This window comes from Mizuhopecten yessoensis, unplaced genomic scaffold (genome assembly GCF_002113885.1).
Source record: "Mizuhopecten yessoensis strain PY_sf001 unplaced genomic scaffold, ASM211388v2 scaffold11089, whole genome shotgun sequence".
Taxonomy (NCBI): domain Eukaryota; kingdom Metazoa; phylum Mollusca; class Bivalvia; order Pectinida; family Pectinidae; genus Mizuhopecten; species Mizuhopecten yessoensis.
In genome coordinates this window covers 146844-167208 of record NW_018408874.1, presented here as the reverse complement: position 1 = coordinate 167208, position 20365 = coordinate 146844, and the positions used below count along the sequence as shown (strand labels likewise).

The 20365-nt window shown below is 38.0% G+C and overlaps 1 protein-coding gene across 1 annotated transcript in view; it reads right to left on the bottom strand.

Annotated features, from left to right (window-relative positions):
* LOC110465545 overlaps positions 1 to 19865 on the bottom strand; it is a 29898-nt gene extending 10033 nt beyond the window's left edge. The window contains exon 1 of the mRNA XM_021521451.1: positions 19526 to 19865. Coding sequence (XP_021377126.1) covers positions 19526 to 19565 — 40 coding nt within the window. The 5' untranslated portion in view covers positions 19566 to 19865. The remainder of the gene's footprint in view (positions 1 to 19525) is intronic.
* Between the last annotated feature and the right edge of the window lie 500 nt (positions 19866 to 20365).

The window sequence follows — 20365 nt, the reverse complement described above, 5'->3', positions numbered from 1 at the left end:
ACATCACGAGGACAACGTCCTGGACCTATACCAACACGTCCTAAGGAGAACAGTCCTAAATTTTTATCAGCACATCATGAGGACAACGCCCTAAACCTAAATCAACAGTCCTCAGGACCATAATCCTAGATTTTTATCATCACACCCTGAGAACAACGTCCTAGACCTAAATCATCACGTCCTCAGGACAACAATCCTAAATCTGTATCAGCACATACTGAGGACAACGCCCTAGACCTAAGTCATCACGTCCTCGGGACAATATACAATTGACTCGTGTCTACATCAGCTACATAATTGTCCTATTATGGCTATGTATCTACACTAGTGTCACGTTCAAGTAAACGTTAATTATAAATGATATTTCCTATTACCGGACCTACTAATATGTTTCGTCACCTCTACACTGTGTTCTGTGATGTATTAGTGTATGTACGACCGGTTGTTGTATGACGTGTACAAATATTTTGTGAAGTGATTAAGAGTCCTTCTGACCCCCCACCATCCATTACCTGTCCACTTTAATATAATGAGCATCTTCTTTTAGAGTTTCATATATCATCATGACCTGAATTCACTACTTTTTACAGTTGAACTAACTTCCTCCGTATAAGTGTTTCAGAACTTTTATACTATGTAAATCTGTACTTCAATACCCATAATACGTATGTCTGTTACTGTACAACCTGCCACACATACCCCCAGTGTATTAACCGTTCTATAATGACCTGATCCTATTCTGCTACTACTTGTCACGGGTCTCCGTGTGAATATTTCCTTTGTCCATAGGTTGCCTCACTATTATCGATATAGAATTCGAGTTAGGGTTTTGTGGACACTTCGGTATTCTCTAGATATATTGTTATGGAAGGTGCAACATCACCTCCTGTTGTCGACATTAGACATAACATGGATAGGGTCATTACAAGACGCTGTAATTGTTTATTAAAACATATCAAATATTCAAAGTAAACACGCTTACAAATACAACAGTTGGTATACGCGTTTTAACTAATCCTTTTCTACGACGTTTAACTAAGTGCTGTTTCTATGTTTACTTATGAAACATACCATTTTTCTAGTTACAACCGTGTGGTTCTAAATTGCAGATGGCCGTACTGCGAAAAGTAAGTAATGAGTCGTTAGAACTTCCTTGTTTTTTAGAAAATAGCAACTACATTAATTCTAAATAGAAAGCCTACAATGTAAGTGACGTATTTATTTACATTTAAGGATTTACTTGAATATATTTTTCATGTTATGGAGATATAATATAAAAAAGCCCGGAGTGTACTCTAAATAAACCACGAAGCGGTTTATGATGAGAGTACACTTGGTTTTTTTTATGTTATAGCTCCATAACATGAAAAATATATTCAAATTAATCCTTATAATTTAATCTACTATACACAATCCATGTGGAAATCCACTTTTATTGATGGACTCTTTTCTCTTATAAATTATTACGCCGCTGTATCAGCCAATCAAAAGCGACGTTATAAACGGCGACGTCATTTTTTACGTTATAGGCTGATAGCATACATTGTTAAGCCAATGCAAATGCTTGTTATAAGTAGGATTAAATTATTGGAAATTAGTTTCCTTTCGATCGATACTAAATATTGAAATGATCTAACGCAGTCTGCAGGCGATGTGAGTTTATTTAGATGTATGCCTACTGTAATGATAGTAAGCTTACCGAAGGTATTAGGAGTCCAGCCTACTGTCATGATAGTAAGCTTACCAAAGTATTAGGAGTCCAGCCTACTGTAGTGATAGTAAGCTTACCAAAGGTATTAGGAGTCCAGCCTACTGTAATGATAGTAAGCTTACCAAAGGTAATAGGAGTCCAGCCTACTGTAATTATAGTAAGCTTACCAAAGGTATTAGGAGTCCAGCCTACTGTAATGATAGTAAGCTTACCAAAGGTATTAGGAGTTCTGCCACCTGTAATTATAGCCACCTTACCAAAGGTATAAGGAGTCCAGCCTACTGCAATGATAGTAAGCTTACCAAAGGTATTAGGAGTCCAGCCTACTGTAATGATAGTAAGCTTACCGTCGGTATTAGGAGTCCAGCCTACTGTAATTATAGTAAGCTTACCAAAGGTATTAGGAGTCCAGCCTTCTGTAATGATAGTAAGCCTACCAAAGGTACTAGGAGTCCAGCCTACTGTAATGATAGTAAGCTTACCAAAGGTATTAGGAGTCCAGCCTACTGTAATAATAGTAAGCTTACCAAAGGTATTAGGATTCCAGCCTACTGTAATGATAGTAAGCTTGCCTTCTGTAATGATAGTAAGCCTACCAAAGGTACTAGGAGTCCAGCCTACTGTAATGATAGTATGCTTACCAGAGGTATTAGGGTATTAGGAGTCCAGCCTACTGTAATAATAGTAAGCTTACCAAAGGTATTAGGAGTCCAGCCTACTGTTATGATAGTAAGCTTACCAAAGGTATTAGGCGTTCAGCCTACTGTAATGATAGTAAGTTTACTGTAGGTATTAGGAGTCCAGCCTACTGTAATGATAGTAAGCTTACCGTAGGTATTGGGAGTACAGCCTACTGTAATGATAGAAAGCTTCCAGAAGGTATTAGGAGTCCAGCCTACTGTAATGATAGTATGCTTACCAGAGGTATTAGGGTATTAGGAGTCCAGCCTACTGTAATGATGGTAAGCTTACCAAAGGTATTAGGAGTCCAGCCGACTGTAATGATAGTAAGCTTACCAAAGGTATTAGGAGTCCAGCCTACTGTAATGAGAGTAAGCTTACCAGAGGTATTAGGAGTCCAGCCTACTGTAATGATAGTAAGCTTACTGTAGGTATTAGGAGTCCAGCCTACTGTAATGATAGTAAGCTTACTGTAGGGATTAGGAGTCCAGCCTACTGTAATGATAGTAAGCTTCAGTAGGTATTAGGAGTCCAGCCTACTGTAATGATAGTAAGCTTACCCTAGGTATTAGGAGTCCAGCCTACTGTAATGACAGTAAGCTTACCAAAGGTATTAGGAGTCCAGCCTACTGTAATAATAGTAAGCTTACCAAAGGTATTAGGAGTCCAGCCTATTGTAATGATAGTAAGCTTCAGTAGGTATTAGGAGTCCAGCCTACTGTAATGATAGTAAGCTTACCCTAGGTATTAGGAGTCCAGCCTACTGTAATGACAGTAAGCTTACCAAAGGTATTAGGAGTCCAGCCTACTGTAATAATAGTAAGCTTACCAAAGGTATTAGGAGTCCAGCCTACAGTAATGATAGTAAGCTTACCGAAGGTATTAGGAGTCCAGCCTACTGTTATGATAGTAAGCTTACCAAAAGTATTAGGCGTCCAGCCTACTGTAATGATAGTAAGCTTACCAAAGGTATTAGGAGTCCAGCCTACTGTAATGATAGTAAGCTTACCGAAGGTATTAGGAGTCCAGCCTTATGTAATGATAGTAAGCTTACCGAGGGTATTAGGAGTCCAGCCTACTGTAATGATAGTAAGCTTACCGAAGGTATTAGGAGTCCAGCCTACTGTAATGATAGTAAGCTTACCCTAGGTATTAGGAGTCCAGCCTACTGTAATGACAGTAAGCTTACCAAAGGTATTAGGAGTCCAGCCAACTGTAATTATATTAAGCTTACTGTCGGTTATTGGAAGTCCAGCCTACTGTAATGACAGTAAGCTTACCAAAGGTATTAGGAGTCCAGCCTACTGTAATGATAGTAAGCTTACCGAAGGTATTAGGAGTCCAGCCTACTGTAATGATAGTAAGCTTACCGTAGGTATTATGAGTCCAGCCTACGGTAATTATAGTAAGCTTACCGTCGGTTATTGGAGTCCAGCCTACAGTAATGATAGTAAGCTTACCGAAGGTATTAGGAGTCCAGCCTACTGTAATGATAGTAAGCTTACCAAAGGTATTAGGAGTCCAGCTTGCTGTAATGTTAGTAAGCTTGCATTGAACAAAATTTCCATACCATGGTAAATGTTCAACATACGCATTACAATCTGTATATATTTATACATTGAAAAAAAGGAGTCCAGCCTACTGTAATGATAGTAAGCTTACCGTCGGTATTTGGAGTCCAGACATCTGTAATGATAGTAAGCTTTCCGAAGGTATTAGTAGTCCAGCCTACTATAATGATAGTAAGCTTCCGTAGGGATTAGGAGTCCAGCCTACTCTAATCATAGTAAGCTTACCAAAGGGATTAGGAGTCCAGCCTACTGAAATGAAAGTAAGCTTACCGAAGGTATTAGGAACCAAAGGTATTAGGAGTCCAGACTACTGTAATGATAGTAAGTACCGTAGGTATTAGGAGTCTAGCCTACTGTAATGATAGTACAGCCTACTGTAATGATAGAAAGCTTCCAGAAGGTATTAGGAGTCCAGCTTGCAGTAATGTTAGTAAGCTTGCATCCCCCAAAATTTCCATACCATGGTAAATGTTCAACATACGCATTACAATCTGTATATATTTAAACATTGAAAAAAAGGAGTCCAGCCTTCTGTAATGATAGTAAGCTTTCCGAAGGTATTAGTAGTCCAGCCTACTATAATGATAGTAAGCTTCCGTAGGTATTAGGAGTCCACTGTAATGATAGTAAGCTTAACAAAGGGATTAGGAGTCCAGCCTACTCTAATCATAGTAAGCTTACCAAAGGGAATAGGAGTCCAGCCTACTGTTATGATAGTAAGCTTACCAAAGCTATGAGGAGTCCAGCCTACTGTAATTATAGTAAGCTTACTGTAGGTATTAGGAGTCCAGCCGGCTGTAATGATAGTAAGCTTTCCGAAGGTATTAGTAGTCCAGCCTACTATAATGATAGTAAGCTTCCGTAGGTATTAGGAGTCCACTGTAATGATAGTAAGCTCACCAAAGGTATTAGGAGTCCAGACTACTGTAATGATAGTAAGATTACCGTAGGTATTAGGAGTCCAGCCGACGGTAATGATAGTAAGCTTACGAAAGGTATGAGGAGTCCAGACTACTGTAATGATAGTAAGTACCGTAGGTATTAGGAGTCGAGCCTACTGTAATGATAGTGTAGGTATTAGGAGTCCAGCCGACGGTAATGATAGTAAGCTTACTGTAGGTATTAGGAGTCCAGCCCACTGTAATGATAGTAAGCTTCAGTAGGTATTAGGAGTCCAGCCGGCTGTAATGATAGTAAGCTTAACAAAGGGATTAGGAGTCCAGCCTACTCTAATCATAGTAAGCTTACCGTAGGGATATGGAGTCCAGCCTACTGTAAAGATAGTAAGCTTACCGAATGTATTAGGAGTCCAGCCTACAGTAATGATAGTAAGCTTACGAAAGGTATGAGGAGTCCAGCCTACTGTAAAGATAGTAAGCTTACCGAATGTATTAGGAGTCCAGCCTACTCTAATCATAGTAAGCTTACCAAAGGGAATAGGAGTCCAGCCTACTGTTATGATAGTAAGCTTACCAAAGCTTACCAAAGGTATTAGGTGTCCAGCCTACTGTAATGATAGTACAGCCTACTGTAATGATAGTAGCTTACCAGAGGTATTAGTAGTCCAGCCTACTATAATGATAGTAAGCTTCCGTAGGTATTAGGAGTCCACTGTAATGATAGTAAGCTCACCAAAGGTATTAGGAGTCCAGCCCACTGTAATGATAGTAAGCTCACCAAAGGTATTAGGAGTCCAGCTTGCAGTAATGTTAGTAAGCTTGCATTGACCAAAATTTCCATACCATGGTAAATGTTCAACATACGCATTACGTTCTGAATATATTTATACAGTAAAAAAAAGGAGTCCAGCCTTCTGTAATGATAGTAAGCTTTCCGAAGGTATTAGTAGTCCAGCCTACTGTAATGGTAGTAAGCTTACCGTCGGTCTCAGGAGTCCAGCCGACCGTAACCATCGCAAGCTTACCGAAGGTATTAGTAGCCCAGCCTACTGTAATGATAGTAGGCTTACCAAAGGTATTAGGTGTCCAGCCTACTGTAATGAGAGTAAGCTTACCAGAGGTATTAGTAGTCCAGCCTACTGTAATGATAAGGTATTAGGAGTCCAGCCTACTGTAATGATAGTAAGCTTACCAAAGGTATGAGGAGTCCAGCCTACTGTAATGATAGTAAGCTTACCGTAGGTATAAGGAGTCCAGCCAACTGTAATTATAGTAAGCTTACTGTCGGTTATTGGAGTCCAGCCTACTGTAATGATAGTAAGCTTACCGTAGGTATATGGAGTCCAGCCTACTGTAATGATAGTAAGCTTACCGAAGGTATTAGGAGGCCAGCCTACTGTAATGATAGTAAGCTTACCGAATGTATTAGGAGTCCAGCCTACTGTTATGATAGTAAGCTTACCAAATGTATTAGGCGTCCAGCCTACTGTAATGATAGTAAGCTTACCGTAGGTATTATGAGTCCAGCCTACTGTAATTATAGTAAGCTTACCGAAGGTATTAGGAGTCCAGCCTACAGTAATGATAGTAAGCTTTCCGTCGGTATTAGGAGTCCGGCCTACAGTAATGATAGTAAGCTTCCCGAAGGTATTAGGAGTCCAGCCTACTGTAATGATAGTAAGCTTACCAAAGGTATTAGGAGTCCAGCTTACTGTAATGTTAGTAAGCTTGCATTGAACAAAATTTCCATACCATGGTAAATGTTCAACATACGCATTACAATCTGTATATATTTATACATTGAAAAAAATGAACAAATCAGTTTTATCTTTCGTAAGGTTTCTTTTGGTTTCTAACACATATTCTAAACCATTTTGTTTACCGAGTATTGGAATAGCCATATTTCTAAGTACCAGGCCCTGTTTCCCATGGTTGCTAATCTTCGGGCGACAAACGAAACAAAAGGAACCCATTCGAACATTCCCGTAAACATTTGTCGATAGTTTGATTGAAACACCGGGACAGTTTCTGAAGGGAAACCGTTTACGTGTAACACATTGTGTTATGATTGCATACACGTAAATGCATCAGACGGAACGGAACACATGTTATCTTAGTTGTGAGGGTGATATGTTTTACTTTAGTTTTCGGTAAATAAACCTAGCCTTCCGCATTTGACCTGATACAGGTATGTCCGGGGGCAGTGGTCAGATGATTTGGTAATAGTCGTTTGTCGCATTAATGGTGATAAGGTGACATTTACAATCGCGGTCACTCCTAAAATAGCTCAGGTTTATCTTCTGTCCGATGACCCCAGAGAATGCATATGGTAGAATAAAGCACATGAAAAACTCGTTTGTCAAATATGTGGTGAACAGGAAAAGGTAGAATACCGCTTGTCTACTGTCTGATCAATTGCTCTGCTGTTCAAATACCTCGGTGGAACAGCGTTGAATATCACTAATCTGCTGTCTGATCAATTGCTCTGCTGTTCCAAGACCCACCAGATTGGTGGAATAGCGTAGAACTTTGCATATCTAGTGCCTGATTAATTGGTCTGGTGTCAATGACCTACAATATTGGTGGAACAGCATAGATTATCGCAAGTCTACTGTTTGTTCATTAAATAAATGTAAATAAAAGTATAAAACAGCATGTTGTTCCGTGCTATGGTCATATAACACGAAACGGGATTGTAGACAACATATAATTGTCGTAACATCGAAGACGTGGTAGAATTATTGATAACATATTGAGAAAAAGAGACGTAGATAATTGTTGTGAGTAGAAAACAAACTTACTGGCTGTAAGGGCCATTCTCGGACAGGAGTACACAAGTACCAAGTGTAACTATCTATGACCGTGGTATATCAGAGACCAGCTATGTTAGTAAGAGGACATGTTTAGTTTGACCGATAAGGCGATGTTAGTTTTGCTATCGTATCTGTGTGAAAGAAGAACTTCCCACGCAGAAGTATTCTTCCGTCAGGAAAGTGTCACAATGAACACTATAGAATGGCTTCCTATAGTTCAACACCAAACATATAATCATGTCTTACATGTACTCTTAGCCATTTTTGTTTCCGTTTAACATTTAACTCTTTAAAAACTTCTCACGAACGATGGAAACATTCCATTCTGAACTAAACTTGATATATAATAACAGTATAAGATTTGCTCTTTCTAAATGTGACCTAACGTCAGAACCTTCACAATCTTGCGCCAATAAGTTAACAGCCCAACGCAAGTAACTTCACAACCCCGCTGTCAGTACCTTCACAATCTTGCGCCAATAAGTTAACAGCCCAACGCCAGTAGCTTTACAACTCCTCGTCAGTAACTTCACAGTCTTTCGCCAATAGTTGTACAGCCCAACCCCAGTATAACTTCACGGTCTTGCGCCAATAACTTTACAACCCCTCGTCACTAACTTCACAGTCTTGCGCCAATAACTTAACAATCCCTCGTCACTAACTTAACCGTCTTGCGCCAGTAACTTTACAACCTATCGTCAGTAACTTCACAGTCTTGCGCCAGTAACTTTACACGGCTCCGCGCCATTAAATTCACAGCCCACCGTCAGTATAATATTTGTTTGAATGAAAATAAAACATGTCGTTAAAAAAAAATATTGTGAAAACAAGACATGAAGGTGCCACCAGTTTGTAAACCGGTCTTTTTGTTATACGTTTTGACAGTGATAATTATGACGCATGGTCGTCTACTCTTAGTGGCACTATGAACTAGCTTTCAAGCAATCGCTCCTGAAACTAGGATTGTTGGAGAGCGGTTCTATTCGAATCGCTTCATTGACAATAGACACATAAATATCAAACTCCTGACACTTGTAATAGTACGCGTTCACTAACCGATACAATAAAGTCAAGGATGTGTGTATTATATGCATGTATTTGCCAGGAAGTGCTGACACTAGGACACACCATGATAGGATAAAGGGATCCCCGCCAAATAAATGTCACCTAGTGCTTGAACGGTAAACCATGACATACAGACTTTGTCTAGTGACACGTCAAATTGTTGACGTAAATAAATAGAGGAAGGAATACACAACTCTCTTAATTAATGTACACAGGAAATAAAGAGTATGCACGCTGTTTATTTATCATTTACTTTGGATCGTTTTTAATCTCAATGAATAATCCAGACAATGCCAAACGCAAACTATACGAGTAGGGACCTGTACGATTGGTACGTCCGTTTTTAAATGTAACAATATCGGGTATAAATCCTATCAGACTTGCAAATATTTATGCATGCCTTGCAAGGCTTTGTCAAGGCTCGCCTGAAAGCTTATTTCATACACAAACAACTCTGGTCCAACTGGTTCAACTGTTTTGATCGCGATAGACGAATCGGCCAAGCTTATTAACTGTTCATATACCACTAGTGTTTGTCAGCAATACGTAATATCATATTGGAGCACAGCCCCCTTTGATAAAACGTTCATTATGCGTTATCTAATAAAGCACGCGTTTTGATTTTGGTTTGTGTGTGTTTTACGTCCTATCAACAGCTATTGTTAATTACGGACTTGCCAGGTTTTCGGTGGAGGAAAGCCTGAGTTCCCGGAGAAAAAACACCGACCTACGGCCAATACCTGGCCGGTCACGAACCCGTGACCCAGTTGTGAAGGGCGAATTGTAGCAGAATGTCAGACGCCACAACCACTTGGCCACATGCAAAATGTCCACATGCTTAGTTCAAATATTTATTTAGTTTTTGTTCACGGTGAACTAGAATACAAAAAATAACAGACAAGCAATTCTCTAATTGGCGGAATTTCTACAAATATGACATGAAGTAGAAAAGTAACCGTTTATGACGCCATGAGTTGACGTCAAAAGAAAGACATGACGTAGTTTACTATGGTAGGCAATGAAATACGCTACATGAAGGCCTTTGTTTCCTTGTTCATGTCAGTGATAAATGATCACATACCCTCACATCATCACATGTTTCACAGGGATGGCAGTTTGGTTGTCTTTCTGGGTATAGACTTTAGATTAGTAAGCCAGGCAGATACCGATCATACATTACACAAACACTGTATAATGTGAATGTAGGACGTTAACAAATATATGGAATGCAAATAAACGCAATAAAAGGGATAACGCATATTTTTTTAAGTAAAACAAAGTCACACGTTCCAGGGGAAATTATTTGTCTGCCGACGTCAGATGGGAACCATCTAAACAGGGCGTTGAGTACACGAAAGACATAAAACATCATTTACATGTGTTGGTGACCACTTCTATACGGTGTTCCTCTGACCAATCCGCTGACCACACGCTAAGTAGATAAGTACCGGAAATAGGTTAGCGGAGTGTTCCGACAACATTCCATCACGGCCGTTAGCCGTGTACAGGTAGTTATAATGGTGTTATTTTGTTAGTGGATATCAGGTGTAATGTGATCTGTCGTGTGTCGCCATAGTTACCGGTCTGTTCGTGACACAGGGACAATGCTATTCGTTACATTTAGGTTGAGGGTGTATTTTAAGAACACAAGTGTCAATCTTTTGATACATTTTTGTAAAGTTAAAGTTATTTCTGTGGTGTAAAGTTAAAGTTATTTCTGTGGTGAAAAGTTGAAATCGCAGCAGCTTAAAGCTGACAAATATTCAAAAGCGTTATTTATTATTTTGCAGTAGCAATAAATGTTATCCTGATTGTAGTACTCGGTGAATACTGTCCACTTTTTCAACATTTTTCCAATCCCGAGTTATACATTCCACCATAATAGACAAAGATATGATGATGTATCTGTTCTGCCAAGTCAAATGTAATGAAAGCACTACTTTATTTCGTGTATACGCCTATGATATGCAAGGTGACCTAGTAAAGTTATTATTTAAATTCAAAGTAAACCGTTGTTTTGCGCGCGCAAACATTTGTCACGTGATGCCTTAATGTTTTTTCTTTTCACAACAAGCTCTGCGTTTTTATCATTTATGGTACAGAGTATTGAGTTCTCATGCAAGTAGTACTTGATTTTTATTTTTTAAGTATTTAATCTAGATATATCTGGACAGGAGTTTTAATTTTCAGTCGCCATTTGGTCTACAGACAATCAACAATAAACACTGACGTCATGCTTTATTTCAATCAATCAAATCCATAATCTATCGACATCGCTCGTCAAAGCATCAACTCGGCATTCGACAGATTAAAAATCACCTTTTCAAGTCATATTGACGGTCAGTTCGGCGGAACATTCTGACTGTGAACTTGACGGGTTTAAAGAATGTCTAGAGGTTAAATATAGTTGTGTGTTAGCTCGCAAATCTTCAAATACATAAACCAGTCCCACGACTCGCTCCTGTATCGGTTTATTTGCAGGGGAGGTTTTTGGAAGAGCTTTGTGTGTTGGGAAAATAACACGCACGCGCCTTGGCAATCGACCTATAATCCATGGTTATTAAGCAATGGAAGTGTCGTTACATCGTGGTAGAATAGGTGTTGTTAGTTTTTCAATTCAAATGTTCCGTTCCCGATATCACATTAGTTACTCCGCACCTTTGGAATTTATCGTGACAAAATAAAAGGCAAACCGTTACTATAGCTCAAGCGGTTCAGCAGCGGACGGGGGACTTCGGGGTTCGGTCCTCCTTGGAATCATAATACTCTCTTTACTGTTACATAGGCATTATCTCTGTCCATAATATCGCCTTTGTTCTTTGCATCAATTCAATTGCAATGATGTGAATATTTCTATCTCAGGATCAGGAAAGGAAACTGAACTATTGGATTTGACTTCGTGCATTGAAATATAAGTTACTAGCTTTCATCAGAAATTGAACAATACCTTTCAAATATGGATAACTTGGTGACATAAATATCCTCGGACTTGTCGGCAATATGGGGCGTATTGGTTTTTCCAATCCCACCCTCTGAAATTCTTCGTTTCGCAGTGAATCACATATGTACATAAAGTGTCCCCGCAGTGTATCACATATGTACATAAAGTGTCCCCGAAATGTTTGCTGGTATATATGTAAGGTTTGAAATGCATCTTTTTAACACTTATGAGGGTATGCAACACAGTTCCGTTCAAACATATTCTCCAAGATGCGCTCACACATTTCAAACCTTATATTTACGTTCTTTTACATTCACTTTCATTATTTTAAATTAAGAAAAAGTAGTTTTTTCACGTTAAAAAAGAAATACGCCGCCCTGAAAACAACATTAATTGAACAGCCTTTTTTGCGGGAAAGATGATGCGTTGTCAATTGTGACGAAACACACATTTGAGCAATAAACAAATACTTCCTTTTTGCACATCTTCAATTGTTTAATTTACATGCCAGCATGTTGAAAAGCACTGATTATCTTTAAAATTGACCATAGATTTTAATTTGAAACAAAAAAAAAAACCGTAAAATATTTTAGTTACAAAAAGTCAGTCCGTGTTCACGAAGATAGCTAACCGATAAACAACGGTTGTGTCGCGGCTAGGTTCACCAGGTCCACGGTACAGTTGGAATGTCAACGAGCTGGGTAAATGGAAATTGAAAGTGTATCACCAGATGACGAGGTTACTGTTGCTGAGGGGACTGGCCGACGAGCCGGGATGATTCGACCTGCTTCGCCACTTGCAACGGACGCTAGTATAGATGACAGCGATTTTTTTTCTGTTCTGTTGAAAATGACCTGTTATATATCTTTGGTGGTCCGATATTCATACATCACCTTGTTTGGAGACAGTGTGCTGTGATTTTTTTTCAGCACACTTATTTGATAAACAGCGTGATTTCTTGTTGATCAGTTCATAGAGGTAAACACAATTTAAAAAAAAAAATATGATACATTTTTTTATGTTTTTGAATTTTAAACCGTTGATCAAAACACAAATCTCGGTGGGTTGTTTTGGAGGTGGAGGGGTTTGACTGTTGTGTTAACATAGTGAAGTCATATAACGGTACAATGTAGTACTGTTAATATTACTACACACTTGCTTTTATTGAACCATAACAACATTTTGAGTTGCTACTGTTATCTAGACAGACTGCAATATAGGAACAACTTGAAGAAGTAAAGAGTTTACCATTCTGTTGTACCGGTGGTGTGTTATTAAATAAAAAAAGCTCCGATACCTTCCGAGGTGTGCACACATAATGACTTCCGAATGCCATAAAGACTGCATAGCGAATGTAACGATTATTGGGAATGTTTAAATTCACCCCTGACGAATGCAGTGTCCATCAAAAGGGTCAGAAACCTAGTGGAAATCACATATTGGTCACAGACACTAAGAAGTCATGCACACTTTAACTACATAACGTTAGTAAATAATCTATATTTGGTGTATTTATTTTGTCTTTGTGACGAAGTATCAGAACTGAAAACAATACTGAAGTTGTGAAGTATATATCAAAGTTCAAAACGGAAGAAACATTTTATAATCTCAGTTTTAAATTGTCTAAGGATAAAACAAATGTCAATGTGAGAGACAGCACGGAAATCGCATTAGCGTCGTTGTCGAGGTGTCTTGTTTTTACAAGCAGCATGACCGCATCACGTTTTTACTGTTGTTTGTGACGAAACAAAGCTATATTTAAAAGCATGTGTTTGCATACTGCAACGACATGCCATAATTATATAAAATGTCTAATTATCATTACCGAATAAGTTATATGACAGTTGACGTTACGGAATACCGGTACTGTGTCACTTATAACATAGATTTGTTTGTTTTTATAACAGTGTTTGGTATAAAGACATGTAATGCTTTGGGCAGGAATCTGACCTTAGATGATTATTGACCCCTGACCTTAGATGACCATTGACCCCAGTATGATAAAAAAGCACAAAGTGACATTCAAACGTGTCATTTCCCGGGTCAATTAGGCTTGTAGGATGACATCATCGCCGGGTTGCCTACTATATAACTGGTTTTAGTGACAGCTGGGTATGCCCGGGGCTGGCTAATACATGGCTGGACATATAAGATGGCCGTTTTTATAATGTATATAACTATTTTACGACAATGCGCATCCTTTCTGTCTCTGGCCAGTATATGATATACTATGACAAAGTTGTGCTTTAAGGAGATCCATTTTCTAGGTGATGTCGTTAAAACCACCCTCATTAATATCACCTTTGGAATTTATCGTGACAAAATAAAAGGCAAACCGTTACTATAGCTGAAGCGGTTCAGCAGCGGACGGGGGAGTTCGGGGTTCGGTCCTCCTTGGAATCATAATACTCTCTTTACTGTTACATAGGCATTATCTCTGTCCATAATATCGCCTTTGTTCTTTGCATCAATTCAATTGCAATGATGTGAATATTTCTATCTCAGGATCAGGAAAGGAAACTGAACTATTGGATTTGACTTCGTGCATTGAAATATAAGTTACTAGCTTTCATCAGAAATTGAACAATACCTTTCAAATATGGATAACTTGGTGACATAAATATCCTCGGACTTGTCGGCAATAGGGGGCGTATTGGTTTTTCCAATCCCACCCTCTGAAATTCTTCGTTTCGCAGTGTATCACATATGTATATAAAGTGTCCCCGCAGTGTATCACATATGTACATAAAGTGTCCCCGCAGTGTATCACATATGTACATAAAGTGTTCCCGCAGTGTATCACATATGTACATAAAGTGTCCCCGAAATGTTTGCTGGTATCTATGTAAGGTTTGAAATGCATCTTTTTAACACTTATGAGAGTATGCAACACAGTTCCGTTCAAACATATTCTCCAAGATGCGCTCACACATTTCAAACCTTATATTTACGTTCTTTTACATTCACTTTCATTATTTTAAATTAAGAAAAAGTAGTTTTTTCACGTTAAAAAAGAAATACGCCGCCCTGAAAACAACATTAATTGAACAGCCTTTTTTGCGGGAAAGATGATGCGTTGTCAATTGTGACGAAACACACATTTGAGCAATAAACAAATAGTTCCTTTTTGCACATCTTTAATTGTTTAATTTACATGCCAGCATGTTGAAAAGCACTGATTATCTTTAAAATTGACCATAGATTTTAATTTGAAACAAAAAAAAACCCGTAAAATATTTTAGTTACAAAAAGTCAGTCCGTGTTCACGAAGATAACTAACCGATAAACAACGGTTGTGTCGCGGCTAGGTTCACCAGGTCCACGGTACAGTTGGAATGTCAACGAGCTGGGTAAATGGAAATTGAAAGTGTATCACCAGATGACGAGGTTACTGTTGCTGAGGGGACTGGCCGACGAGCCGGGATGATTCGACCTGCTTCGCCACTTGCAACGGACGCTAGTATAGATGACAGCGATTTTTTTTCTGTTCTGTTGAAAATAACCTGTTATATATCTTTGGTGGTCCGATATTCATACATCACCTGGTTTGGAGACAGTGTGCTGTGATTTTTTTTCAGCACACTTATTTGATAAACAGCGTGATTTCTTGTTGATCAGTTCATAGAGGTAAACACAATTAAAAAAAAAAAATGTAATACATTTTTTTATGTTTTGAATTTTAAACCGTTGATCAAAACACAAATCTCGGTGTGTTGTTTTGGAGGTGGAGGGGTTTCACTGTTGTGTTAACATAGTTAAGTCATATAACGGTACAATGTAGTACTGTTAATATTACTACACACTTGCTTTTATTGAACCATAACAACATTTTGAGTTGCTACTGTTATCTAGACAGACTGCAATATAGGAACAACTTGAAGAAGTAAAGAGTTTACCATTCTGTTGTACCGGTGGTGTGTTATTAAATAAAAAAATCTCCGATACCTTCCGAGGTGTGCACACATAATGACCTCCGAATGCCATAAAGACTGCATAGCGAATGTAACGATTATTGGGAATGTTTAAATTCACCCCTGACGAATGCAGTGTCCATCAAAAGGGTCAGAAACCTAGTGGAAAACATATATTGGTCACAGACACTAAGAAGTCATGCACACTTTAACTACATAACGTTAGTAAATAATCTATATTTGGTGTATTTATTTTGTCTTTGTGACGAAGTATCAGAACTGAAAACAATACTGAAGTTGTGAAGTATATATCAAAGTTCAAAACGGAAGAAACATTTTATAATCTCAGTTTTAAATTGTCTAAGGATAAAACAAATGTCAATGTGACAGACAGCACGGAAATCGCATTAGCGTCGTTGTCGAGGTGTCTTGTTTTTACAAGCAGCATGACCGCATCACGTTTTTACTGTTGTTTGTGACGAAACAAAGCTATATTTAAAAGCATGTGTTTGCATACTGCAACGACATGCCATAATTATATAAAATGTCTAATTATCATTACCGAATAAGTTATATGACAGTTGACGTTACGGAATACCGGTACTGTGTCACTTATAACATAGATTTGTTTGTTTTTATAACAGTGTTTGGTATAAAGACATGTAATGCTTTGGGCAGGAATCTGACCTTAGATGATTATTGACCCCTGACCTTAGATGACCATTGACCCCAGTATGATAAATAACTGCAGTTCACATCGGGTCAAAAAAAGCACAAAGTGACATTCAAACGTGTCATTTCCCGGGTCAATTAGGCTTGTAGGATGACATCATCGCCGGGTTGCCTACTATATAACTGGTTTAAGTGACAGCTGGGTATGCCCGGGGCTGGCTAATACATGGCTGGACATATAAGATGGCCGTTTTTATAATGTATATAACTATTTTACGACAATGCGTATCCTTTCTGTCTCTGGCCAGTATATGATATACTATGACAAAGTTGTGCTTTAAGGAGATACATTTTGGACTAAGATATCAAAACGGTTAGATGTTTAAATTGTCTGCGTGTGTGTGAACAGCTTGTCGTAAACATAGATAACAAGTCGTTGCGACAGATATGAATGCTCAGGCAGTTAGTGATTGAATTCTAAACGGCCCATCAACACAGAAGAGGTATTTAGGGCCAATAACAGGTAAAGAAAACATACAAATAGGAAAGGAATTAAACAAACAAAAAGACAATCAGACAAATGTCAACTTGAAAAGCGAAATTGATAATGATTGGTTAAATCCTTTTAGAACAGACCAGCAGTGTTTAGGTAGGTTAGAATTGTTGCGATATATACAGATAATGATTGGTTAAATCCTTTTAGAACAGACCAGCAGTGTTTAGGTAGGTTAGAGTTGTTGCGATATATACAGTTTTAAAGTTTTTGTATCACTAATAAATGTTGACTGAAGGTCAATGTAATTTTTATAACAAGTGTTTTACTGTAAATGGTTCGTGACATGCTATACATTGAGGCCGGTCTTAGCGTTTCAATAGATAAGACTTGGTGATGTATGGGTAGTTTTATTTTGTTTAACGTCCTAAAACCGCTAAGGTCATTTAAGGACGTACGGGCAAGGATGGATGACAGGGTCATGACAGATATAAAAACAAAAATGACGACTCCACGACACGTACATCATAATTATGTCGACGTCTGTAACTGTCTGGAAGGGACAGATAAAGTTGCATGCAACAGATATATATGTGTCTCTTAACAGAGGACACTTACGAACATTCGCGCACGAGGTTTTTGAACCGCCTACAAATTAAAATCATTCAAATGTTTTAGTTCTATACGTTTCATGCTGTAACAGACAAGCATCTGATGACTCATATCAAGATACTGGAAGGTGTAGTGGTTAAAGTCATCAGTTGTAATACCACAATGTCAAATGTTGGCTTCGAATTCGTTTTTATTTCTTTTTTTCTTTCTTTCATTCTTTTTCTTTGCTTTTCTTTTATTGTTCTCCTTTTTTCAAACTCTGACAAGGGAGATAACTCTAGGTGATGTGGTTAAAACCACCCTCATTAATATTACAATGTCAAATTTTCTGTTTGAATTAATCATTTCGTTCCTTCTTTCTTTCTTTTCTTTTCGTTTCTCTGCCCTCTCTCTCTCTCTCTCTCTCTCTCTCTCTCTCTCTCTCTCTCTCTCTCTCTCTCTCTCTCTATGGAAATTTTCAAACAATCTTTCATTGGTGACTTGTGTCGCTCACGTAACAGCTTATGAAAACGCCCTATTCCGAAGAGGCCTGACCTGAGATTGGTTCCGCCCAGCGAACACGTGACCGTCTCCTCCCCATCAATTCAACAATTACAAAAAAAATCATTCCATTGCGTTACTATGGGAACACACCTTATTCCGAATGCTTTAGTCATATTCATCAAAAGAAGGGTCAAACATTTGTTTTCGCAGATTTGTGGACGCAGTGCAAGATTTCCAAGTTTATAAAATGATATCATCACATTCAGAGAGTTTGGGCTTCTTAAACCTTATTCACATGACTTATTTTATGTAACGTGACAACCATATTTTACTTACTTATTTTACGAATGTGATTTACTTTTAATGCGGTTTTTTAATTACAAATACGTGTGTGTATTTCTGAAGCAACAAATAGATCCGTTTTGTTTACGAATACACGCAAGCAAAGAACTTGACCACAACTACAGTTTAAAGAACATCTGTATACGGGAATGTGGGTTTTATGGTGTACAGGGCGAGACAATCGTGTTTGTTTTTCTTTGTTCTGAAGAGTATAAAACACAATGCTTCTCTCATGTTGACCACATACAGGTGTTACTTGTATTTATTTCCCATACACACACAGGAAAATGCACAGGAAAAGAGCAAAACAGAGAATTCCGTGTCAATCATATTGTCTTCCAGAAAAGGTCGTTCCCGGTCGATCCAGAAATACATCCTTTTTATTGGGTCAAACGGACTCGTACAGCCGACTGTGAGAAAATCCAACCCTGTCGTAGGCACTTTGCATTTCTTGATAGGTTGGTATCACTTGTACACTATAAACTACATGTTTTTGTATGAAGAAGACGGGGTGTATTTACATGTCTTTGTATGAAGAAGACGGTTAGTATTTACATGTTTTTGTATGAAGAAGACGGGGTGTATTTACATGTTTTTGTATGGAGAAGACGGTATGTATTTACATGTGCGTGTCTGTTTTGTGGTTTGCTGTAAATATTTTTTAACATTACATATAAAAACACTGTAAATTGCTTGTTTGTAAATAATAAAAAAGTGACGGAATGATCACTTATTTGTCCTGCTATTGCTGGGAATTTTCTGAAATTCTTTAAATAAATTCCAATGACTTTATTGTCATACTTTACAGTTCTATGAGTGACAGATTCCTGTAATGATTAATTCCGACGCTTGATAACTATATTTTTTCTTACGACAAATTCTACATGTCGAAAGTAATCAAATTTCTCTTAACACCTACTCAATTCAATGGTCCATATGAGTAACTATAATTTCCATTAAACCTGTACAATGAATGGTACAAGACGCGACTGTTCTTCTCTATTGACTAGCTTCTTGTGAGATTATGTTAATTTTTCACTAAAATGAATAAAACTATTTTCAGAGCTTTATGTTCGATACAGAACGCAACCATATAATAAACTACCCAAGATATACGGCAATTATCGAGTTTGTATCTAATCTTTCTTTTGGATAAATTACAAATGTAACCGGACTAAGATCGATAAAAAACAATTACTATAAATAATATTTTTGACGGTAATGAAATAAATTATAATATAATATATTTTAATGTAATTACGGCACACTTTTCATAGAATACATTTGCCCTTTTTAACAATATTAAAAATAATTATTAATAAAACACTTACCTATGATAGAAAGTACAGCGATTCGTATATGGGAGGTCATCGTCTTTTTTGATTAATCCAAGAAATAATAGTCCAACGTTCAAATAAAGTAACTTGTTCTAAATGTCACAATTCACTTGGCGCTATTCCTCCTCCTCCGTGATGAAATACAAAGTGAAGAATAACGTTTGTGTATCGCTTCTTCGGTCGTCTGCGCTGTCCGGGATATCAACATAACTTTATGTCTTTTTCCCCTGTCAACTGTCATCTGCCTGCCCATTAACTTGTGCACAAACGACCCATACATGCCATACTTATCGCCCTATCATCAGGTGTATTCACGTGTGCCTGTAAACGACCGTCATATTTGTTTGTTCTTTTCGTTATCGGCTTCTGGAAACACTATAATGCGCCTCTCCGCTTCCATTGTCCGACTTACAGCGTCCTTAAATGACTTAAGCTGTTAATAGGACGTTAGACAATATAAAACAAACCAAAACAGATTTCTGATGTTAATGACGAAAACAATCACGGACTATGATTCGTGTTCCAACAAACCTACCACAACAACTTGCTTTAATTTTACATCACGATTCCATCAAACTGCCATAGTTGTATGGTTACGTGTAAAAGCTGACCAGTTACATATGTAGTGCAGTACATAATCCAGTCGATAAATGTAACCCATCGGTCAAAAACATTGTAGAAAGATCAACAAGACTGTTACACGTGAATGTGTTCAGTCCAATCGGTAACTGTTGGGGTTTGTCCACCATATGTGGTATAATCGGGGACCTATCTTGGTCTTGGCATCAAATTCAATCTCCAACGGAAATTCCTTTCACTTATCTCTGTTTGATA